The sequence below is a fragment of the Nyctibius grandis genome, chromosome 7 (genome assembly GCF_013368605.1).
Source record: "Nyctibius grandis isolate bNycGra1 chromosome 7, bNycGra1.pri, whole genome shotgun sequence".
Lineage (NCBI taxonomy): Eukaryota > Metazoa > Chordata > Aves > Nyctibiiformes > Nyctibiidae > Nyctibius > Nyctibius grandis.
The window spans coordinates 10,652,909-10,678,597 of NC_090664.1; the positions used below are offsets into that span (position 1 = coordinate 10,652,909).

General features: G+C 42.7%; 1 protein-coding gene across 1 annotated transcript in view; it reads right to left on the minus strand.

Annotated features, from left to right (window-relative positions):
* The window catches only part of SH3BP5 (SH3 domain binding protein 5), a 54,049-nt gene extending 32,592 nt beyond the window's left edge, over window positions 1–21,457 (minus strand). The window contains exons 1-3 of the mRNA XM_068404723.1: window positions 21,340–21,457; window positions 19,181–19,243; window positions 9,069–9,197 (exon numbers count right to left, since the gene is read on the minus strand). Coding sequence (XP_068260824.1) covers window positions 9,069–9,197; window positions 19,181–19,243; window positions 21,340–21,420 — 273 coding nt within the window. The 5' untranslated portion in view covers window positions 21,421–21,457. The remainder of the gene's footprint in view (window positions 1–9,068; window positions 9,198–19,180; window positions 19,244–21,339) is intronic.
* Window positions 21,458–25,689: the final 4,232 nt, after the last annotated feature.

Here is a 25,689-nt window from a genome sequence, read left to right on the forward strand (position 1 = left end):
TTTTTTTTAGTTTATCTGTGAAGTAGGAGCTGTCAGTGTTCCCAGATGCGGAGCAGATTTCCAGCTGCTCAGGATTAAGATGGCAGAAACCTGCCAGTCACACTGACCTACTATCCTGCATTAGCAGGGTTGATGGCAAGACACACACATTCAGAGCGTTCTTTCACAGATCAGATCTTTGGCATAACTTTCCAAATGCGACCAGGCAACATCTGTTATCTTCTCAGTGCTTTAAGGACAGCTAGTTTGAGACACTTGAACATCACAATGCTCAACCAGATGACAGAGCCAGAGCACAAATGTAAAATTAAGGTCTTAAAGTTTAAGTAAATAAATAATAGCACTAATAAATCAGCCAGGCAAAACCCAGCTGGTTGACCCAGGTAAGTCTCCCTGAGCTCCCTGCTTCCTAGGCTTTGTCACAACTTTGTCCTGAAGGAAAATGCAACAGAACCATAACGCAAGACTTAAAATGCAGTTTTCAGGTATTAAGCATTCAGGTGGAGCAAAGTGAACACATCGAGCACAAGCTCCATCCGGCAGCAGTGAAACACTGAGCCATGCGTACCCAAACGCAGGGTAGAGATTCCTACACGCTGCTCCCGGGGTTTCAGTCACAACTGTGCAAACATTACAAGACAGCACAAGAGGCACTCCATTAAATTTTGAGTGTGGCAAAACATTTACTTAACCCAAAGTGCATCCTGCTTCAGAAGTAAAGTTATGAAACTCGGTGGATTCCCTGGTGGAAGTCCAGGAAGTGACTCCTCACCCTCAATAATAAAGTTCCTGATGCCAGATTCCCTTGCTTGGCTTATTTCCTCTTCAGACGGGTGCCTGGCCCCACAGCCAGCCATGAGCCATGTCGAAAGGGAGATGAATATACTGAGAGCGCCCCTTGGGATCACAGCAATGGGAACTCCACATTTCACAAGAGGACTGACGTCACATTGATACGGTTTCCCTGAGATTTAATGATGTGTTTCACAATAAAAAACGAAAGAGTTGGTGGGAAGAAGGGGTTCAGGTCTGGAGCAGGTCCACAGGGAGCAGAAAGGGAAAAAGGACACATAAAACTTCTTAGGCCAGCAGGTACAACCCACAGCCTCTACACCTTATCCTTTCAGCCAGCGCTTCTTGCACAGCTCACCTACATTTCCTCTCCTTATCATTTCTTTACAGTGCTGGGCTCCCCAGTCGCCCACGTGGCAAATTCCATGTCTCCTTTCCCTTTGGAGCACCCAGCCATCTCTTCCCAGGCAAGGCTTGTGCTGCCTGTCTCCCTCCCTCCCGTGCCTGGCCTGCCCCAGCACCAACTGAGGCCATCACATCAGCTCCCACTCCACAGACAAGTTTCTCACACCAACAGGTAAGTCCCAGTTCAGGAAGGGAGCTGCTCCCCTGCCTCCGAGTGGCCTCTCCAGCCCACCAGCCTAAGTAACCCACAAACAAATCGCAGCCATTTCTGTATGGTTAATTTACACACCTGGGGAGCAAGCTGCTTCTCACACCATTCACTCCACCTTCCTAAACCAGAAATCGTCACCTCCTCTATCCTCACACTACTCTGAGGCTTCCCAAGAGCCACCAAGGCAGCTGCAATACAGCATCTTCAATTAAAAGGACAAACTATCAGCATAGGCAGAGCACAAATAACATGACCTACGCTGCCAGCCTCGACTGATTATTGCAAATGGCCAGAGAAGCAACATCCTTACAAAATACCTTCTGCTGGCTCCACCATCACAAACATGGGTGGAAATACTCTTAGGAGCCTGTGACAGTTACTGACCCCACGTTGACAGGAGTTGTTCTCATTTGATAAAAGGGACGCTTTTGCACACATTGTTTTCTACTGCTTTCTCCATGTGCAAGATGAACAAACTGTAAGAGAGACCAGAATTAACAGTCCTTTAGCAGCAGTGCTGTGCAGACTATCATTAATTACCAATGAAAACACAGCATTGAACTATATCCATGGAAAGCAGTCAAGTGTTTTGGGTGTTTGGGTTTTTTCTTAAACAGTTGGAAGGATTTATAGAAGGTTTGTCAAAGTCAATTTTCAAGTTTCTGTATCCTTGCTTTGAAAATACGAATCCACCAGATAGTTTTTTGGTTTCTAAACAGTTAACCAGAAACACTCCTTCAGCCAGGCAAGGTCAGTTAGTTGCTCCACTGTAACTGTGCCAATAATTTTGCTTTTTACGAGCTCCATGGCAAGTTGCCAAACAGGAATGCAAGTCTGTCACAGTTCTGCTGACATTTCATTTTTGCTTCTCAAGTTCCCTCTCCCTCCACCTTTTCTGCCAAGATAAGCTTACCAGATAATACGAATCAGTCTTAACTCCTTGTTGTCTTAAATATGAGCAAGAGGACTTCAGCTCACAGAAACAGGATCGAAAAGGAGATTCCTTATGACATGGCTACCTCCAATATACCGATAGATAACACATCTAGTGCCTAGGAACCAGAGGGGAAGACCTGGTGTACTGGTTTTCGCTGCAGTAGTGTTAATTTTCTTCATAGTAGCTATGGGGCCATGTTTTGGATTTGTGCTGGAAACAGTGTTGATAACAGAGGGATGTTTTAGTCATTGCTGAGCAGTGCTCACACAGCATCGAGGCCTTTTCTGCGTCTCACACCGCCCCACCAGCGAGGAGGCTGGAGGTGCACAAGAAGTTGGGAGAGCACACAGCTGGGACAGCTGACCCCAACTGACCAAAGGGATATCCCATACTATATGACGTCATACTCAGCATATAAAGCTGGTGGAAGAAGGGGGAAGGGGGGGATGATCAGAGTGACGGTGTTTGTCTTCCCAAGTAACCATTATGCGTGACGGAGCCCTGCCTTCCTGGGGATGGAAGAACACCTGCCTGCCCATGGGAAGTAGCAAATTAATTCCTTGTTTTGCTTTGCTTTGCTTGTGCGCGCAGCTTTTGCTTTACTTATTAAACTGTCTTTATCACAGTCCACGAGTTTTCTCACTTTTTACTCTTCCAATTCTCTCCCCCATCCCACTAGGGGAGAGGGAGAAAGCAGCTGTGTGGTGCTTAGTTGCCAGCTGGGGTTAAACCACGACACCTGGATAGCCACCACTGTTGGATCTCGACCCAGGAGCTGTCACCCACACTCAATGCTGCCCTCCTGTCTACAGCACAGCCAGCTGGTGCTGTGATCCAACTAGCTCTCACTCACTGAGTGAATCTGGATGGGAAACTTGGTGCTGCAGGAAGCAACACTGGCAAGACCACAGTTTCCAGTTCCTAATTAATCTTCAAGGGTGACTGGCAGCTTTGAACCTCCAAGTTGTGTGAATTTAAAAAGCTTTTGAATCCTGAGCTAAGAAAGTTACCATCTGTAACTTTCCACAGGTGCCACGTTACTTTCAGACATCTCAAGATGAACACCTAGAAACTGAGATGCAACAGCCACTTCGGAAAGTTTCATTCATTTATAGGCACTGCAATCCTGACTTCTGCAAAGAATGGTATCAGTCTCATCTGCTGAAGAAGAGTCTTCCAACTAGGTAAGTGTGCTTTTATCTGCTTACACTCCTCCCACCTTCACCCTCAAGTGCCTCAGTTCCTCCTCAGTTCCTGTTCTGCAAGATTACAGCAGCTACTTTTCATCCTGATTCACTTTGGATACAAGATTCATTGAACCACTTGATGCAGGATTCACCCAACAACTTTCAAATGGCTAAACAACCCAAGACAAGATGTCTTAACTCCCCCTGCATTTAAAGATGTACATACCTCAGGCTGCTTTTCAAATGCACCTACCTCTTACCACTGACTACAGTCAGTGATTAAGGGCCCTAAGTTTTGTGAAGACAGGCCAGAATGGAGACCCAGGGTCTGAATATCTGAAAGCTCGCCCCTAGTAATTCTTTACCCTGTCAGCTGATTTCTTCGAACAGATGTGGCAATCCAGTATAAAATATTACATGACAGAAAGATTATCAGTGAGGTGGGAGGAAGGAGCTCTACTACATAAAAAGTTGCAGTGAATGGGACAGGTTAACTGTCCTTGCTGAATACAATCTACCTGTCAACTGCATTTCCTCTCAGGTATGCCTAGACTTCATCAGAGAAGAACCGTTGTACACAGCGGTTCCAGCCTGTTTTACCAAGCCTTTTGAGATAAGAGGGTGCTGCTTGAGAAAGCATGCCAACAACATGAAAAGAAGAATTAGTTGTAAAGCTGAAACGAGGAAGAGTGACCCAAGAGGAAGCAGAACATGCATACCCTCCAACATACTGTCTCTGAATACTTGCTACAAGTGTTAGTGAGAGATGCATAGAGCTATGGCCTAGCATAGATCTTTCATCTATTTTTGTCTGCAGCAAGTTTTCTGACACACTTTTGTAAAAGCTAAATGAGGTGGGGAGGGGGGCGTGGGGAGGGGAGTATCACAAAGCAAAACCATGCCCCTCACAAATAAGCTCAGTACTAAAGCTGAGCAAAGCATCTGCACCTACTCCCAATCTGAGCCAGTACTGAGAAGTAACTCTTCACAAAAAAAACTCAGTAATAGGCGCTAAGGCTTAATTAAAAGCAACATTCCCAGGGCTTTTGTTCAGGTTAGGGTCACTACAAATGCACAGATTGTTTTATTTGTGGGAGTGGGTGGGAACACATTTTTATCAGACTTTTTTTTTCCAGCAGAAGCAAAGCAGAAAGGCAAGTCCTTCGTTCGGTTTGTCCCTGGGTTCACAAGTGATGACGTACGGATAACAGTGTTTTAATGGCACCTCTCACCCAATGACCCTAAAGTGCTTTTACTTCTCATAATGAACTCGGCTTCACAGCAGCTTGACAGCTCCATTATACATGGGAACTAAGAGAGAGACCAAGTAATTTATCTACGCCACGCAGCAGCACAAAATCAGCTCCTACCAGCCCAGTGATTTATGCAATAGACCACACTTGCTTTTGCACAGCATCCTGCCCCAGAGCACGCTGTCACTAGGGAGGTAACACACTTCTCAAACTCTCTCGCCTGCTCAGGCACTACCGCGGACATTATTGCGTAGGTGCTTTCCAGCTCCAGCCCTGCAAAATGCTAAGTCAGCAGTGGCTTAAGAACCTCCTTACCTCAGAGGCTCAAGACCCACGCTGTTGTTTACATTATTAATGTTTCCTGGAAGCTTCACCCTTCTTCCCCATTACCTTTGGGCAAGAAAAGTGTAATTCTCCGACTAGTCAACCAGGGAAGCAGATTACCAGCAAAAAAGAAAAAAAAAAAAAAAAACACACGGGAAGATTGATCATCCCAACACTTAGAACCTGGACAACCTTCTGGATTATAGGAATTTCATATTATGCAACGTGGTCATTGCTTGTGTACATACACAGTCCTCCACCATAGGCCAAGGTTCTTCCATCGAACATGTGCATTATGGCATAAGTTTAAAGAACAACATGAAATGACAATATGCCAAATGCAAACAAGTTCTTGCAGCAGAAATACATTAAAATTTGATTAAACAACAAATTTGGATCATAATGCTCCAAAAAGTAAGGTGTGCCCACAATCAACACAAAAGGCCCACTGGTATACCTAATGAGGAATCACAGCAAAGTTGTCTTGGCAGAAGTTGCATGAAATCTACAGGGAAAAGAATATTAGCCAGCTCTCACTTCAGTCTCAGCAAAAGTTGAGTATTACTACTTTGGTGCCAACAGAAAGCACCCCGGATTCCCTGTGCCACCACTTCAGAGGACAAAGCACTCAAATCCTAACGCTAAGGGACCATTGTTCTGTTAAAGCAAAGTCTCACCCTGAGATAGGCCAAGCTTAAACTCTCTTGGCGTACATTACATAAACAAGATGCTACAGGACTCTTGCATGGGAGAATTAATTTGTTTCGAATTCATCATTTTCTGGCAATAGAGGATTGCACAAGATGGGGATAAGGGTGAGGAGACGAAAGGGCTCAAGGTCCTAAAGTTTCTCCAGGGAAGTACTTGACTCAGGGATCTGTTTTTTTGCTGACCCCACATCAGTGCCCTGTACCATTTTAATGGGTTTTATCTTAATAAATGAAACATGTACTTCCAGAAGAGAATCATGCTGGTGCCAAGTGAAAACAAGCTGCTTGGTATGACTAAATACAGCTTGCAGCAGCCAACTCACCCTACAACTGACATCTTAAATGCAAGTAACTGTAGAACTGCTGCATTTCTGCCAAACTAGATGTCACTAATTATGCAGTTCTTTGTTCCCAGAAGACTTCAGTTTATAGGTCATATTTTTACTTCCTTTTACCGAGAACAACAAACAAGAATTTACACTTCCCTTTCTCTTACAAGCACAGTCATACGTTTTTCCCTTATTGTTTAATTAAAGCGGTTTCAACCACCGAGAACCTTGTGCCTATGTTTTCAGAGGCAGCCTAATGGCTCTAAAATAACTGTAAAGACAGAAGGTGGAAGACACTCTTCAGAGGCTAGATGTATTTATAAATTTGAACAGAAAAATGTCAAGCTATTCCCATGATTTCGCTACAATTTTACAAATCAAAGTATAAAAGAAGGATGTGAGCTGGCACGTAAACATATTAATATTCTGGTACATTCCTCCAGTTTCATATTTCCCTACCCACTCCTTCGCCCCGCTATAATATAGCAAATTTGCTCCTAGTTAAACAGAACTTTTCTAGAGTGAATTAAGACTAGAAAAACTCTTTAGGCAGATGCTTTACTGATTATTGGTACTAATCTTTCCAGTCTCCTAGTTTCTAGATAGATTCGCTGTCCTTCAATGCCAATATTCCTCTTGGCCCTCACATTTTCTATTTCAAGATTTTATCAGACAAAGAGCCAAAGGGAAACCAGAGACCATCTTCCAGCTCTGTCTGCTGAGCAGACACGAAGCGGGAGCTCTGTTTCATGACCAGCTCCATAACACAAAATGGAAAAAAAAAGTGAAATAAACAGTTAGAAGGGGAATCCCTGCTTTAAAAAAAAGATAAAATGTTATCAAGGAATTAAAAAAAAAAAAAAAAAATCGAGTGTGTAGCAAATTAGCAGATCTGGGATAAATAGCATTTAAGTCTAGCTAATGACAGAATGGATTGGGAAAAAAATACAGCTCTCTCTAACAAGTCCAATACCACACTAGAGATTCTACAAATCTAAGGACGTTTGGGTTTCTTAGAGGTCTTGCAAAGCACCTTTGAACCAGCATGACTGAATGGATTTCAGGGGTAGCAAAGACATAGCATAAAAAATTCCATTTTCAGGACATAATCTACTGCCAACTTCAGGACAGAGGACAAAGGACAAAGTTCATTACTTTCAGCACCTGATGTTATAAACCTCAAAGTAATCTGATTTTTTTTGTACTGCAGAGTATGCATTTCTACCATTGACTTTTGCAAGTATAACTCTTGGAGTCCTATGCATACTGTGCCTTACATCACTATGTATAGTAACAGAAGTGTAAGATCATACTTGAGGCGAGGTTTTGGGGTGGTTTTTTTTGGTTTTGGGGGTTTTTTTGTTGTTTTGTTTTGTTTTTTTTAATTGAACATACTAATTAACACAAGATAAACAATTCCTTGATCTTATTTGGTTACTAACTTCCTCTGTTTCTCTAGCTCACTACTGGTTTATCTCTACCACGCACCATAGGCCCCATGAGCAGGGATTGCTTTCAGAGCAGTTACAGATGAGTGGAGGATACCGTGCTTCCTGTGCTTTGAAGCAGAGTTTACCTATTTGCTACACTGCTTCTAGTCTGAAGGATTAAGCCTAATAACCCCTACACATCATCCCCACTGCCTGAGACAATGGCTCCAAAACAATGCCGTGCGATTTAAAGGATCAACATGGTCACATATTATCTTGCATGCCACATCCCATCAACCCAATTCCTGCTTCATCAGCTTTCAAAGCTTGCACTCATGTCTCCCTTTCCTGTGCCTTGTTCTGAGGATGTATTCCCTTCTCTCCCCTTCTCTTACCCTGCAAGTTTACTTTCTGCCTTCTGGCACACACCTACACTACTTTTCTCATCCCTCAACCTCATCCCCTACCTGTTTTTATAAAAAAAATCCTTCTGTAATTTTCATGTATTTCACACATGCTACCCTATCTCTCGTTCTCCCCTTGAACACAATCACATTCTGACTACCCAGCCACAGATGCCACCCCACATATCCTTCCAGCCAAGCACAGAAGCAGCAGCTCTAGGCAACTCTTCCTCTACTTCTCTGCCTCTCCCTGCCTTGAGAGAAAATAGAAGTAGCACCCAGGAAGAGCCTCCCCCTCGGCGAAAAACCAAAAAGCATCAAACACCAGCAAACCCCATTACAGACACCAAGCAGAAGCACTGCCTAAGCCACCACACACTCAACTCTCAGCTACTTTTTCCCTAAAGCGAGAAGCTGCCTGACATCTCACAAGCTTTCTTGCTTTCCCTGCAGCCAGTAGATCCCACCCTTACTTTCACGCCTCATCCTTCCCTGCCTCAACTACAGAGGCCTATCAGTAATCAAGTACTAGTTGGGGCAAGGGAGGTAAGGTCCTAACGACAGTACAGAAATCAGAGCTCAGTTTCTCCCCAAACCAACACACTTTAGAGCCAGACTTAGCACATTCCTGCTTCAGCAGAACCTAATCAGTACCAAACCCTGCAGGTTTCCCCAAACCTGCCCCACTCCAGCCTCTTTCCCAGCAGCTTCCAGTTGCAGCCATTTAGCTGCTGAGCATTTTGCTTTAAGACTAAAAAGCAGTGTACACTGTATTTTCAAATGATTACAACTACTGATAGGAAAGAGCAGGGCTCTGAAAGGCCATTGATAACGAGAACAGAACTAGTCTTTTGCTATTGATCGTTTGTGTCTTGCTGTAGCTGTTCCTGGACTGAAGAACATGTGCAGCTGTGGCTGTGAAGACACATGTTTGCCATCGATTCATACGGCTGACATGCAATTCAAGACATAGACCAGTTTCAGCCAAGTGCATATGCTTAAGATGTTATTAATAGCAGGAAAGCAATGCAACCAGTACGTGTTCTCCAACTACCAGCACAAGCTTAAAAGGCAGAAAGTTCTCACCTGCCTGGCCACCCTCCGAGCCTCCCAGTAAGGCTTAGAGTCTTCTACAGCTTTTCCGATCTTCTTTACCAGTTCATCCAGTTTTACTGTTGCTTCGACCAGCACGGAGCGGAACTTCTGGCGTGCATCCTTCAAAATGTTGCAGAAAGGAAAGAAAGGACAAAGACAGATTAGAGCTTAAAATTTATTTCTACCTGTTTGTTCCTACCTTCAGGTTGCTCTTTAGATTCACACACGAGCTGACACATTCAAAACAGTTACTGGCATTTGGACTAACCCAGAATTCTTCAGTAATAACAGGAACACGGAACTGCATCCAAAAGCTAGCACCCTAGACACCAAATCTTTGTCTTTCAGAGACACCTTTTATACAAAGCCTGTTCCCCCCAGAGACACCAATTCACAGTGCAAACTAGGATGGACAGGATCTGCTTTCTGCAGGAAGAACTGGACACTTCCCCCACGGTATATTTTTGAGTCAGCTCCTCTTCCCCTTTTATAAACACACCCTACTTACTTCAATAGCAGCAAAAAGCTTCCAGGTCCTTGTGGCAAGACTTCCTGCCATAAAAGCCCACCTTTTCAGCTATGGTTTGTATCAATGGGTAAGGACACCTTTTTTCCATTTAATTGTTATTATTTACTACATTTAAGAAAAGTAAATTCCAGCTACTTCCAAACTGGATGAGTCGCCTTCTTTACATGACTAGCTGAAGCAATTAAAATACCTTCTCTGCTCCACTGAAATTTCCATACCTTTAAGCAAAGTGATTCTGATTTCAATCTCAGCATCCAAGACAGACTCTAAATCAATGCAATTATCACAGAGAGATGCAAATTCAGGCTGGGACCTGGCCCAGGATTTAAGGAGATGAAGAGGAAGGGCCATGTGAGCTCTTGACAAGCCTTGTAATTCTAATTAGAGAGCAGGATTTACGCAGACTGCTGGAGTGACATGTTGATTATCAGGAAGCAGCTGGCTTCAAGAAGTGCTCCAATTCGGGAGTTTTTTGTCATTATTGTTGCAGATTTCTAGAATGCACAACTGTTTATTCATTGGAAGAATTAAGATACAATGGAACCTACCACTATGCTCTCAGAACTGGAAAAAACCTGCAACAATATATTAGTTTTTACAGAAAAAGCAACATACTTCAGTAAAAGCTTCTTTACTTCCTTTTTAGTGTTATCTAAAACCTTAACCAGCATCAGTAATATATTAGTCCAATGCAAATAGCTTTAGATTCTTAAGGTACTCCAATTTATTATAGGGAAGTATTCAAATGGGTAACAAGGTCAAAGATGGAGAATTAAATGCACATTAACTTATTATTTTATTAACTCCAATCCAGTCAATAATCTCATTTCTTAGTGAAAGCCTGAAATGCATCATTCAAACAGTATGTATCGAGTCAATGATTTTCTCAGTGAGAAGAGTTTGAATATTTCCAATTAAAGTACCAGACCATATATGGTTCACTGCTCAAAATGAGTTTCACAAGTAACTGAAATAAGACTGCAAGGAAGATGACTATATTGCAAGAAAAACGTTAATTATTGAAGTATATTTAACAAAAATTTTTTCCTACAATGTAGGAACAAAATTAAAAACTCAGTTCTAAATGAGTGAGCCTGAAGGTTTGTTTTTCACTTTGTGCATGCATATTAGGATACTAGTTGTGCAAAGCAAATAGTTAAAGAAAAACATAAATGTATGCACATGAAATAAAAAAGCCCTATGCAGTGATTCGTCAAAAAATTCAGTTCCCATGTTGGTAAGATAAGCACTTGGACAAAGAAACCATCACGGCCAAATCTGTGCTTAGAGACATACACCAAATTTATTCATGTAATAATTATGTACACTCTTATCCAACAGGAAAAGGAGGACCAGTCTCCACCTGGAGTTTCAAAAAAACAAACTAAAAACCAGCAAGGACAGAGCAATCAAACTAACGGCAACTTCTGTACCCATTAATCTCCCACCAACTCAGATGAAGCACAAATTACTAAACTGTAACTAATCCTATAACTGGCACCTGAGGCATAGGTCTTGCAAGCGGTTAAGCACACGTTTATCCATGAGCACAGCCCCACTTCACACAGGAGCTAGCTGCACAGAATAGCTGAAGAATATACTGGTGTGAACTTCCAGTTTATCATTTTCCCCGAAAGATGCCTGCTTCCTATTTTGAGGCTTTATTTGGGTCCGAGCATCCTCATTTTTTCCAGTGAGGAAGCATAATGAAAACCAAAACACCCCAGAACTTTATACCTGTGTCATCCATCACATGACTGATTTTAAATGACTTTTACTCTCAGGCTCATGACTGTCAGGAACACAAGCCCGCAGGCTCTGCCACCTTCTGCATGAGAGAATAAGCAGATGCTCATACTCTGCTGGGACCAGTCCCCCTACCAAAGGTTTCCAGCCATCCCTTCAGACACAGCAACAAGATGCTGAGGTCTCTGAGAAGGTGTAATGCCAAACCCATGCCCTCTCCTGCACTACACACACCACTTTTACTCTCCACTAGCCCCAACTACACTGCAAAAGCAAATGATCCCACATTGTATATCTACACCACGTGTGCTCCTGCGGCAGCCCAGTGCATTCACACCACCCAGCCTCCTCAGTCCAAACCAATTCAGTTCTAATGGTCTCAGGGACCGCAGCTCCTATCTCGGAGCTATGGCAACATCTCCCGTGAGCAGGGGCACAGCTCCCTCCTGCAAACACATGGCCGTGCTCAGTGCATCGGCTCAGCATGTTGGCTCTGCCATGTGCTGGCAGAGCATCTGTAGAAGTCATCACTCTTGGGACAGCCCAAAATTCCCCCAGCAGGTGCCCCTGGGGAAGTTTAAATAAGAAATACAGGTGCAGCTGCTATTTTTACTCTTCATGTGAAAATGGGGAGGTAAGAAGCACCAAGGCAATTGCACCAGGAGCATTGGGCTTGGTGCATTTGCTACTTACATGACATGAAAAGTAAATCTGTGGTTCATGGGAATGATGGGCCTGCAGTCAAGGCAGCAACCTGGGAATCAATTTAATTCCCTGCTCTATGTCTGGCTTCCTGTGTTACTGTCAGTGAGCCACTTTGACCCACATGTGAAGTGTTTCAAAGCTATAAATCCTCTTAATGGTGTTTTCTGTAAGAATACTCACGTCAAAAACTTAGAGGCTCAGGAACAGCACAGCAGTGCAGTTCATTCACGGTCCTCGGCACGAGGGAAGCCTTATATCTGTGTTAGGCAGACGTCCACACCACCTTCGACTCACTTATCAAATCCTCCTGTGCGATGTGCCTCCCTACAAGTGTTACTATTTAACTGCCAAACTCTTGCTTCGTTCAGACCTTTACCTAGCACACGTGGGTAACAGAGAAAGGAAAAGAGGACAATTCCTGCAACTTGCTGCCATGAGCAAAACCGAGACAGCGCAGCAAATGCCATGCAACTTTGATAGCACAGCCCTCAATTCCTAGTTTCTGTATTTCACCTCCTTGAAAGATGATGCTTTCCCAGCAGAAATGCTAGTTACTGATAAAAGCAAGTACGCAGCCTTAGGTACAAACCCTGTGAGTCACACTCACCATTTGTGGGGCTTTTTTTTTTTTTTGGAAAACACACATTGGTTTGTTTTTCTCATCACTGGACTGAACATATACACAGACCAGATAAACTGTAACAGAAGCAATGCAACTGACAAAAGACATCTCAAACACCTAGACAACATCTCAAAAGCAGGTTTTCCCCTCTACTCACTCATAATCTTCCGTGATCGTTTTTAAGAACATCTTGTTATGATCTTGCAAACAGAAAGGTGAAATTGAAAGCTGACTGGCTAACATTTCCAACGTTTTCTCCCTCCTATTTGCTCAAATGAGATGATGATAAACGCTTTTAAAGCTGGACAAAAGCCAGTTAAGGCACTTCACCCTCAACATGTGTTGCAAGGTGCAAAAAAAAAAAAAAAACAACAAAAAAAAGTAGCAGTTGAAACTTCTCACTTAATTTATAGTCTTAATAACTAGACTCTCACTACCTAGATGTCTGTCATCCACACACCCTAGCAGGCACAGCACTTAGTGCATCACATGAACAGCCGCAGTTTACTTTTCAACATGTTCTACGGCTGCAAGAGCTCCACTCTCATCAACTTTCTTCCTGGAAATCCTTTGCACTTTTCTCCCAAATGACAGATTTCACAAGCACAGTTTTAGGGAGCATGCCAGACTTCTACCCCATATATGCTTTAGCTGCAACAGTTCATTATTAAAAGCAGACTTTGTTTCCAGTGACTTGCTGTTGGGCAGCTATTGGCTACCGCACCAAAAGAGGGACCACACTTAACAACAGGCCATCCATACAGCAGCATTTTGGAGATTCACCCACAAGTGCGGAAAGAAACTAAAATACAATTTTACACTTACACTGCCCCTGTTGGAGAATGAAGCACGCTTGTTTTCCTTCGTCATGAGTGATGGTGATGAGCTGGTGTCAGATGCCAGATGACAGGTAAATAACTATTTCTGCCCATCAAATGAAGTGTGTATTTTCAAAAAATTTTCTTTTTAAAATGAACTTAACACATCAGCTGGGTATGAAGCATCTTAGTACCAAGCACATCTAAATTTCATTTACAAAGTTTGTCCTATGACCTTTCTGACAATTTGGTGTGCAGAACCTCTGACCACCCATTAAACCAGCCTGGGAGGTGCATAGGAAATGCAATTGCCGACTGAAAGACAGGCTTCATCTATTTCCAAGAGGCAGGCAGTATCCATACCTCCCCTCCTCTGCTACAGAGACCTACCAGCTGCAAAAGCTAATTTCCAAGTTAAAATAGTTTCAACAATGTCCAAGTGTGAAAGCAGGTAGGCTTCCCAATTACATACACACCAGACAGATGCTCAGAAACCTACCTCAGAGAGTCAAATGTGTTAATGACATTTTTAACACCTATCTGGTGCCTGAGCAGTTCAAGTAAACAAGACTGACTACCAAACCTTAAAAACAAAGTGCAAGGAGGGGTTAAGTATCTCAATTTTTAAGCATGGAGAAAAGCGTTTTCTTCCACACAGCTACTAATTTACGAACTAAGAACAATAAAAATTGGTATTTGGAAGTTGCTCTAACCTCCCGCAGTCTCAGTTACAGACTGAGACTACAAATACACGAGTATTTTTAGTCCTCTTCAAACAGAGGAAAGCAGGCAGGGGAAGGCACTGGGTGCTCCTTCCAAAACAAGATTTCTCTGCCTAACCTCTCCTCCCTCCCTCAGGCTAGAAAGCCATCTCTGCTTCAAGAACGTGAATCAAGTAAAGCCCTTTGACTCACTGGGGCGACAAAATCTTTCCAGAGCCATAGCAGAGGAAGGAGCCTTTCCTTACTCATCCATGGATGAAAGCAGAAGGCAAAACAACAATCAATCCACACGCAAAAGCCATTTCCTATGGAAACAAATAGATTATAAAGAGACATAGAAAATCCATCATGCATGTATATCGCACTCCAAAAACAAGCAGGAACACCAGCCAGTGAGGTGCTTCTTCCTTATCTGTGTACTCTTTTGTGGACACTGGAAAATGCTGCACAGGGATACTGATAAGGCAGCGGATGTTTCTACAGATAGACTTTTTCCTAGGCCAAGCAGGCGTGCTCACATGAGATTCCAGCCATTCATAGACCATTTTTCTAAAACTTAACAGATTGAGGATTTTTTTTTAAAAAAAGTTTACTTAACTTGAAATATTGAGGATTTTTTTCTAAAAGTCTACTTAAAATTCTTGTGTGTGACAAGGTCAAAAGCTTGAGCTTTATCCCAAAACCAAGTATTTTAGTGAGGAAGAGCAGCAACTCTAAATAAAATAGCCCTTCCCCTTCTGAGAGGGGTTCAAATGCTGACAAGGCTTACAAGTGAAAGCGCACCACAGCTGATACAACCCTTTCCTCCTTTGACTCTATCCAACACCAACCCAGGGTGACCTTTAGGATAAATCCAGGACTAAAAGTAACACAAAGTCTTGCAGATCAGGACTAGAGGATCTAGGCAGGCATATAAGAAAGATCCTAACCAGGCCCTACTTAAAACAAGCATGGCTGAAAGCAGCACTGTTCAGCTCCAGTTTTCATGTGCCGTTGTCTCCCCTTAACAAATACTGGCAAGCTCCTAGCTCCAGCAACACAAAAACTCTCTAACAAAAACCACATTTGGGATATCTGGGATTCCAGTGGTAATGTTAATGGTATGTGCTGTATTTCCCCTCCCCGCAATGCTGCCAGAGGGTCCCTGGGTGAACATCTGAATTGTACTTTCAGGAGCCAGTCAAAGACGCGTATGAGTTAGCTGGACAGGCAAGTCATACGCATTTGTTAAGTACATTTGCAACTCCTGATGCCAGTTCAGATGGAGATGCATTCCCAATAAACAGGAAAAAATCTCAAATAGCAAGGCACCGCTCTAACTTGCATTTGGCCAAAACATACTTGTATCTCCCCTGCGAGATGTTTCCCCCACCTCTTCACAGACACTTCAAACATAAACAGGGATGTTAGCGAAGCCAAGTGTTAAATCCCTCGGAGGACCCTTATCATCCTTTTGCTCTGTCAGTAACGCTCGGTGTTGCACTTAGTATGAACAGCATTATGGATTTTAAATCAAGCCTAATCAAAGATTCATTAACAGGCAATACATTAACGCAACACATAACTACCAGCCACTCAGTGCCCTTTAGCAGCTCCACAACTCCTGAACAGGCTGTGAGCATCATCAGGTCAGGACATTTCTCCAGCGTTTAATAGGATGGGTCAAAAGAGCAAAAAAATGATTAATTATATGAAGTAAAAGAATAGATATAGCCAACTTCAACGTATCTGTTCAAGTCACGCCACACAGGTAAATCCACCCCTCTCACAGGTGTTTTGGGTGCAGAACTTATTTTAAAATAAGATTAAAAAAGGGCAGGCTGATCAATTTAAAACAGATCACATGGCAGTTCAGGTGTAGAACTTGGAACTTTTTTAAAAAAATAATGGCAGGCTGATCAACCCAAAACAGAATTCTGCATTTTGTCACCTCTGTGAGCAGTAAACGCCAATATTTTCTACATCATTCAAACACGGACACATCTATGGCTACACCAAGAGTGTGTAGTCTCAAAATCCTAGAAGTCTCTACTGATTTCAGCCCCATAACATTTTAACTTCCGTTTTGCAGATATAGACCTGAGGCACAGCAAGAACAAAAACACAGGGTTTAGAAGCATTTAACACCTACAGCCTTTTTTTCCAGTTAGGGGGAACTGGAGGCAGTCAGCAGTTCCATGTAGGACAACTCGTGCAAAGCTACAGGAAGTCCAGAACAGACTCACAATGCTTAGATGCCACAAGGTTACTCCTCCTGCTTATCAGAGAGTACATCAAGTCACAAAAATACGGGTGTCTTTTTCTGAACTTCCTTCAGAGAAATATACCTTCTATTCAAAACGTTCCCATTGCTTTTACAGATTATTCCGAGAAAAAATTCAACAGTGGGAATGTATGGACCACAAAGAAATGGTACATGAAGCTGGCAATCAGCATCTTGTGCTGTAAATAGCCTAATGATACTGTCTATGTTCCCATTAAAGTCAACTATGATCAGATATTGAAAAGATGAAGAAAATAATAATAAAAGAATAGGATAAATATAACTCCATTGTCTGGTTAGAAAAAGCCCACATCTTTCTTCTCATGAAATATCTTGCAATAGCAGCAACACCACAGGCTAGGAAGGCGTAGCAAGAGGGACCCAAAGCAGCTAGTAGCAGCCAAAATAGCAAATCTTCAAAGGCAAACTCAGCATGGCTCTCCCAGAAGCCCACGTTCTCAGCAGCGTTCAAGGATTTTGGTAGTCTTTGAAGCAGAATGATCCCATTTCTAAACTCCCTCTTCCAAACTCTGGATTTATCCTATAAGGCTGCTAGGCAAAGCTTTCTCTTCTTGTCCAGAGTATGAATGCAGGGGTTTTCTTCTAACCACAAGTTGTGGGTTTTTTTTTTTAATATCTTTCCTCTAGAAAGGTCTTAAGTCCATTTAAAATGCATTTATCAACACGTATATAAATCAAGCCTTGCTTACATCATCCAACTGTATTTGTCCTCAAAATTTAAGCAGATCAAAAGTAATGAAGATCTTTCTGGATTAAAAATTATGCAGTTACATGATACACAAACTGGCTTCAATCCAGTAAGATTTTTGGATGAAAAGTGAAGAGGAAACATTCATGAAAGCATACTGTTGATGATATTTCAACTTAATTACATCAAACATTGCTTATAGTAAGTACTACAGACAGATCTGCAGTAAACATTTAATGACATAGAGGTAGAAAACATCATATAATCATTCTCTGCACTGACACCTAGTATTTCTTAGACTAAGTAAGCAATAATGTAAGATCAAGCTAATGTGGAAACACTGCTCTTTTATTTACAATGATATATCCAGGAACCTCTCAGCCTTTAGAGCTCAGCATGTGTCACACACACAGTAGCTACAAATCTCCAGGTTCTACAAACACTTGAACACATGAATAAAATTTTTAATCAAGCAGTAAAATCCCATCTTAAGTCACTGGGACTTATTTCATGAGTATGCATTTGCATTATTATTACTATTCTATCTGCTTCATAATATGTCCTCAGTGCAAGGTTATGACAAGATTAATGAAATCCAGGCAACTATCCACAGCACCATCTTTCAATTTCAGTACCTCAGCATGAAATAAGAAGACTGAAAAGATATAATGATTTTTTTGAATCTATGTATATAAAGAGTCCTGAAGTCCATTTAATTGGTACTGTTGCAGACTAGCATACTGATTTTTAAAGTTCACTCATAAAATTTAAATCAAGCTAGTGACACTGAACAGTTTTAACAGCTGAAATATAGTTTAACTTTGCATAACAAATAGTCCCCCATTCCACTAAGTTTATTTGCCAATAAATTCATGATCTACATGCCACAAAGCACAGAAAATGCAAACAAGCTGGGAGAAGAAAACAGACACATGACAAGGCTGCTTTGTTTCCAAAGAAGTTCATAACCCTATATTCTGTTCAGTGCACACAGTGGATACTCCAATATTTTTATAAAATTTTAAAATACTACCAGGAACCATCCCATGCTCCAGGTACCCCTCTCATGAAAACACACATACAAGGCAAAAAAAAACCAACACAGACTTTGACATTTGGAAGATGCAGAACAGAAATCTATAGATGTACTTTTAGAATATGTTCATCACTGCAATCTCAGCATGTTTTGATACAGTATTCAAAATATTGTAATGTTATCAAAATTATTTAGGATGTAAAGTAGCATTTTATGCCATTTTTCCTTTAGCAGCATATTCATCTTACACTTCCACTGGCTTTATCCTCGTCGTTTTGCAGTTAACAAAAAAAAATTTAGACACATAAGTAGGACAGTTTGTTTCGATTTGTTATTAGATCAATAGTGCTGAGCCTTCCAGAATAACTACCAAGTAGCTGAAGCTCAGATCTGGGGCTTTACGAACGATTTCTTCAGAACTTTCTATTAGATTTTTAATTGTCTAAGAAAGCCTCTTTTTCCAACTAGGAAGTCTTTTCCTTCAGCTCCTTCAACTTTCCTTCATTACTTTCCTTACTCGGAAAGTAATGACAAAAAAGGCAAAACTAACAAGCTAAAAAAACAGCCACCAAGGAGGAGAACCTGGCAGGTAATTGTATGGCAAAGACCTCTTAACCAAATAAACTTTCACTGTCTATAATCACAAGAACACAAACCCAAACCAGTGACTTGTAAAAACAGAACTTGTCTAACTTTACTTTCAAAAGCTAAAAGCAGGGTTTGGCAGGGGGGGTGTTCTCCACGTGGGGTTTTTACACTGTCAGCATCCCTCTACCTTCTCCCTTTCTGTTCCAGCTGTTAGCTCAATTCACACCTTTAAAAAACCATCACCAGACTCTTACTGCCAAATTACCATTCAGGATTGCACAATTCAGGAGGGAATCTACTCAAAAATTCTGTTGCTCACAAAATCCAACGTGCACAAAAGGAAAATGCAAGGATGAATTCTGTACCTCCAGCTCCGTCTCTCTGCGATTGATATCATCCGTAGATTGATTTAGTTTTTCCAGCTCCCCCTAGACAGAAAGAAAGAAAAGTCAAAAGCATATTAAGAAATCAGGGGAAAAAAGTGAGAAGGCTCATTCAGCAACCCCACTGAAAGCTCACAAGGGCTGTGGCTTACAAATTCAGCGAAAAGAGAAAACCTTGAGACGTTCAGAATAACTTTGCCACTGGTCTTTTATTTTGCTACTTACAAGAAAAATAATCAGAGAAGCTCTATAGTTTTATTTTAAGGCAGTACATTTCCTGTTCTGGCTTATTCCTTGCTATTAAAAATAAACATAAGGTACAGTAAGTTCTGCCTTGTTAATCAATATAGCCAGTATCTGCTAGTTTCCAGTGAGATACACCCCCTCCCCAAAAGGATTAGCATAAAGTTAGTACTATCACCGGAGACACAGAGTGAAAGCACAGCATTGATAAGAAACATGCCTTGCAGCACGAGAGGCATTTTACTCTGGATTTTGGCAAACCACTTTATAACACAACCAGTCAATGGGACATATGATTATGTTTACTTTGTCTGCCTTCGTGCCAACATTTTGATCTCTTAACAGCATAAACAAAGGTGTTAAATCCCTTGAATAAATATTTACTAGAGGTGGTGTTGGCATAAATGAAGTTACTGTAAAAACAAAACTCATTCTTAATGACTTTCTTACCACAAAAAGCAACCCTCAGGAGCAGACTCCAATAGCCTTATTTGAGCAACACGTTACTCCATGTGAGATCCTACAATTTCAACAGGAGTGTTCTCTAACTCAAACGTTATTTAATTTTCAACTGGTGTAACAGAATCTGCTGTGAAATGTTTAGCTGTATAAACCGAACACTGTAAATTGATTATCACTTGAGCTATTTCCCACTAGATTACAAGAACTACTCTGGTTACAATCAGAAAGGAATTAATTGCAACGGTTTAGTTCTCTTATCCTCAGAGGTCAGATTTCATTTCCAGCTCCTAGGATTTGGAAGATATATATTTGTATATCCATGTTTTCTGAAACAGACACTCATACAGAAATTACCTAATTGCCTTTTACTGTAAGCCTAAGAACATTATGGCTCTCACAGAGGCAGACACAGCAGCCTGTTTTTTCAATCAAACAGAAAACTCAACAAAAACACTGTTTTGCCAACAATGTGCAAATCAGGTATGTGGAAACATGCTGCAAGCTGAAGAACCTAAGGCCACCATTAGATCAGGAGGCACTAAGGGAGCTCAGCTGCTCAAAACCAGGGCAGTTACAGGCTAGCTTTTGGCTGAGGGCCTCGCTCTGTGTAACATGTTTTGTGAATTTTGCAATTGCTTTGCTCAGCCCTGGAAGAGAAATGCTCACAATGGAGAAAAGAATGACAATTACACCAAGGAAGGCCGTACGCCAAGGATCCATCCTCTCAGCAACATACACACATGCTTATATTCACTCATGACAAATGGTCCAGCAACGCTGGAGGCAAAAGCCTTAAATCTGCAGAGACCTAAAAATACATTTCATGTCAGGGACCACAGCATGCTGAAGTTTGCACCAGGCAATTGATCAAGACATGATTTTGGGGAGAAAAGCTTTGTTTAGAAACCATGCAAGAATAAAAAGCATTTCAGAAGGCATTCATAGAGAGGAAACACCACCTTCCACTAAAGCTCCTTTTTTTAAACAAATAATTTTAAAAATAAAATCTATGTTTTCCCTCATTTACGAATTTCTGAGCATCAGCCCTGTTTCACGAGCAAGGTCACACTGTCATGGTCAAAAAGAAAAAGGGGAGGGGGATTTCAGGAGAAGGAAGGACGCCGACGGAGCCCGGCGCAGAGCTCTGCCCGGGGCCGCGGGGCAACAAAGGGCTGGGGCGCCCCGGGGCCGCTTCCCACCGCGCCCAGCGGGCTCCGGGACACCCGGGGCTGCTGAACCACCGCCGGGCACGTGCAAATATATATATATGTGTGTGTGTACGTACGCATATATATGTATGTACATATGCGTTAAAGAGCAAAAATAAAAAATCAAAGGCAATCACTATAATAATTATATATATTTGAAAATAAAGGTAAAAATTAACCCACGCACACCCCCCCCCGGAGAGGCCGGCAGGGCGCGGCGCCCCTCACCTGGATGCGGGGATCCACCTCCTCCTCCTCGGGGCGCGGGCCCTCCTCGGCGCCGCGGCCGCGCCTGCCCCCCGGCTCCATGGCGGCGGCGGCGGCGGCGGCTGCCGGCACCTCCCGCTCCGCCGCTGCCTCCTCCGGCTCCGCGGCCGGCCCGGCCCCGCCTCCGGCGGGGAGCCCCTCCCTCCCCACAGCGCCCCCCGCCTCTTCGTGCATTGGCATCTCGAGGAGGAAATGAGCGCAGAACTGCGGGGTTTATTCTTTTTTCTAACCCTCCTCCCCTCTCCTGCCGCCCGTTTTTGTCCGTTAACGCCTGTGTTTTCCCGTGCTCGGGGCTCGCCCCGCCCTCCTCCCCGCCGGGCTGACCAACTGTCCGCAACTGCAGTGCGTGAAACCAAAACGAGTAGTTGCAGGTGGAGGGAAATGCTAACGGTACCTTGCGTGGCTTTTGTCTGTTTTAATTGTTTTCCCTTCTTTTCTTCTTTCCCCTTTTTCAGGCTCTGCTGGGGTCTGACGTGTCTGTGGAGAAGAAAAGGGGAGAGAAAGGGAGGAGATAAAAATGGTGAAGCCACTTTCAACAACCTTGAAAATTCAAATGAAATTCAGATTTCTATTGTGTGGCAGCTGAGCAAGCAACTATTGTACCTACTGGATGCAGCAGAAAAAGACACACTAAAGACATGTCCTTTTGTTGTCAGTAAAAAGGAACTTCTTGCAAGAAGCACTGATCCTGGGTACATGCACGGCGCCTGGCTAGCAGAGCACTTCAGATCAGGGTCTCCTTAGTCATGGGGGCAGTGCCCAGACTGGCACCAAAACACTAATGGGAAAAGAGTGGGCAACCCTTCTGACTAGCAGTGTACCAGCAGGGATGGGTTCCGGCGCCTCTTCATCTCGCTGGCCTCGGGTACGGCTGAAACCCCCTTCTGGGAGCTGCAGCGAAGAAATACAATTTTAAACAATTACTTTCTCTTCCCTTCTCACAGCAGCAAACCCAGAGAAAGCCTAACAGCGCATTCCCTTGTCGTCAAAAAGGACAAACATGATGCCTTGTCTCTTCCCTCCTCAAGACATGGAGAAGACAGTCCCACCAGAGCACATGGGCCAGGCTACCCACACAGGAAAAACAAGGCAAGAAGTGGCAACTGGCTGAGCCAAAGCCCTTCCTCACATCACGCCAACCACACAGAACTGCTTCCTCACTCTCTCTGGGTGGGTAACAAGTCATTTCAAACAGATGTGGAATATATCTCCACCTTAAAAGTATCACTTTTGATTTAGCCCCATTTCTGCTAGAAAACTCCTCAAAAGATAACAGAAAAAAATAATAAAGAATTAAAAAAAAAGTTCCCAGACATGGTGAAGAAGCTTCCTTTGAGAGAGTGAAGATGAAAAAAAAATCTCAGCAAAACACAAGAAAATAAAAATTCATGTTCCAAAGGTGAAAAAGGAGGTAAAAGAAAAGCATTCAAGCTCTTCCAAACACTGTAAAGCAACTGGGGGGAGAAAAAAAAAGATGGGAGGAAGAGGAGAGTGGCACAAACATTTGAAAATATTATAAACATGCAAAGTGACACCAACAAACTAAAATAACCAAGGAACAGAGGAGGTGTTGCAAAAATGCAGATGGGTTGTTTGCAACATCTTCATTTCTCATAGCAGAAGAAATCATGTCAAGAAAAAAAAAAAGAGAAAAAGCAAAAAACCATCAGCCAAAGCCAAGTGTTTTACCCTTATTGCTGTCCATCAAGGGAATTCAATGTGCAAACACAGCCAGAGGTTCCCAGGGCCCCAGCATCTCTCATCCCTGGTGTGCTGTGGCTCATGCCAAGACCGTGATGGTCAACTGTCCAAAGTTCTCATCATCCTAAAAGCGCACAGAAAACACAAAGCAGCATATGGCAGAGTTAATGCTGGCAATCCCGCTGTTATTGCTTACATGTCTAGAAAACAAGGCTGTGTAAAACAGCTACTCCAAATCCTACGCGGGCTGACTCACGGCAACATCACACAAAGCACTGCCTGCTCTTGGGGTATGGAAACACTCCCGCGCAGACCATGCTCTCCCCAAGGGATTTGTAATGCTTGCACGAGGACTCTGTTTTCCCATTGCCACCGTGACAGTCCCCATGATTGTCACAGCTCAGAAAACCTCCAGCCAAATTCATTAACCTGCTACCATCAAGGCAGAGCAAGCTGTTTCTTTCCTCAGTCGTATGGTGGAATGAGCTTGTTGGGAGAGGTGCCTGCAGAGCTTAGCACTTTGCAAGAGACAGTATGAATACACAGGCCTTTCCCCATGGCTCCGAAATCTCACACAGATCCCTGGGGTCATTGAGATTATCTTATATCAAACCAATACATCAGAAAGATTTACATTAAAAATATCACTGAAGAATGCACAGGTCATACATTTGTCATCACTGCAGACATCACTAAGGCATAAACAGAAAAATGGCCTTAAGAGAGAGATTTGACAGAAAAGGGAAAGGGAGACCCATCAGTACACATGAAGATCAATAAAAGACTGAAGAATATTATTTGCATGTTCATTTTTTTTCTCTTCCCCATGAAATAGTTGTGGCTGAAAACGCTGTCACATGCAAAGGGTGGCAGAGCCCCTGGAGTATCCGAAGAACAATCCTGCACAGCACGTAGACAGGCTTCATGCTCTCCTTAAGTCAACACGGCGCAAGAAGTCAACTGCGGACGATGGCATTTGGGTATTACTTTTGCCAAGTCATGAGTGATCTCATCCCAGCAAATGTCTCCTACATGATCTTTTAAAAGCCAGACACCTCCCCAACCTCACCCCACTCCCAGCAAGCCAGTCATACTGACCTTTTCGCTTCCCCCACAGGTCCCAAGTGTGCCAAGGCGGCTGAGTAAAGCCTCCACGAGGCTTGACCGAGACAGCCTGTGCTTTCTCCTGTATCAATATTTCAAAACCCTGGTCCCAAGCATTCAATATTTGAACAAAGCACTGTGCAGTTAAGGCAGGAAGAAACAGCTCACTCTTTCACTAGTGGAATTCCAGAGCAGCTGCAGCAGAGGGCTGCGGTTTGACACGACCTACACTGGAGATGGTACAGCTCACCTGAAAAGCACGAGGAGAGGTACCGCTGCAGGGAGAGACGTAATTCAAGTTACTTCTACAATCAATTTAATTGCACCAGGCAGCGCCTCTGTGTTGCAACGTGACAGCAGACATTTGGGGTACAACTTTATCATTAACGACAGATCCTGGAGCACATAAATTCGTGGGCAAGGGTGATGCTCTGGCCAAGAGCACTACTACAGTCTTATTTTGGGGGGACGTTGCTAGATAACCCCATTTTTTTGTCTCACGGAAATCCCCAGTGTGCAGGCAGCATTTGGCAGGGGAAAGAGGGAAATGTCTGTACTTTGAGGGAGGAGTACAGAGAGGAATTCTCTCCCTCCTAATGGAAGATGGTTTGTAGATCATGTATTACATCTCTGAATAGACATTGGGGAACTAGAAGTTGCATTTTAAATAAAATCACCTGGGAAGAAGTATGCATCATTGAAGAACCGCTTGGGGAAACATACTAATGACTGCAGTTAATTTAGAGGGAGAAAAATCAAAATGAATGGATAGTGTAATTTTACATATCTTTGATAATGGCAGATTCTGAATGGCTTTTAAGGAAAGGTTGGGTTTTTTTGAAATCTCACCCTACATTCAAATTTCTGCTCACACTTGCTCTCAAAGTTTGCTTCTGCCCAAGCACTAGAGGCAAGGATCTAAAACACAAATCAAAGCTGTATTTCCTTCCTCAGAAAGAAGTATCTCCGCTTTTTGAACACTGATAGCATATTGAGCAGTGTTAAGGACTAATTACGGCACATTTGATTACTGAAGACATAGTTCATGGAAGCCTTTGTGGAGAAAACAGCTTGAGAGACAGAGCCTTGCTTACAGAACACTGCCTCTCTCCTCCAGGGGACTGGAGAAACAGTTCTGCTCTGAAAAATCCTTCTGCTTTCATTGATTATGGTGCTAGAGGCTAACTTCCAACTGGTCTCAAATATTGAAGCACTGTTGCAATTTGGTTTTAAATAACTTACCATCAAACAAACACATAAGTATAAACACTCCAGTTCTAAGGAGGAAAAAAAGTGGATAAAACATGGTCCCCAAAATACATTTATGGGCATAAAATCCTCCATGTAATTTCTTAACTGAAGTAATCCTGAAGACCCGTTTACTACACTGACTTTTGCAGTGTTACACCAGAAATTAGTTTAGCTCAGGGAACATCTCATTTAAAAACAAAGCCACCATCTCCCTCTACCAAACTGCAGCAAAGACATTGCTTTATCAACATTTGA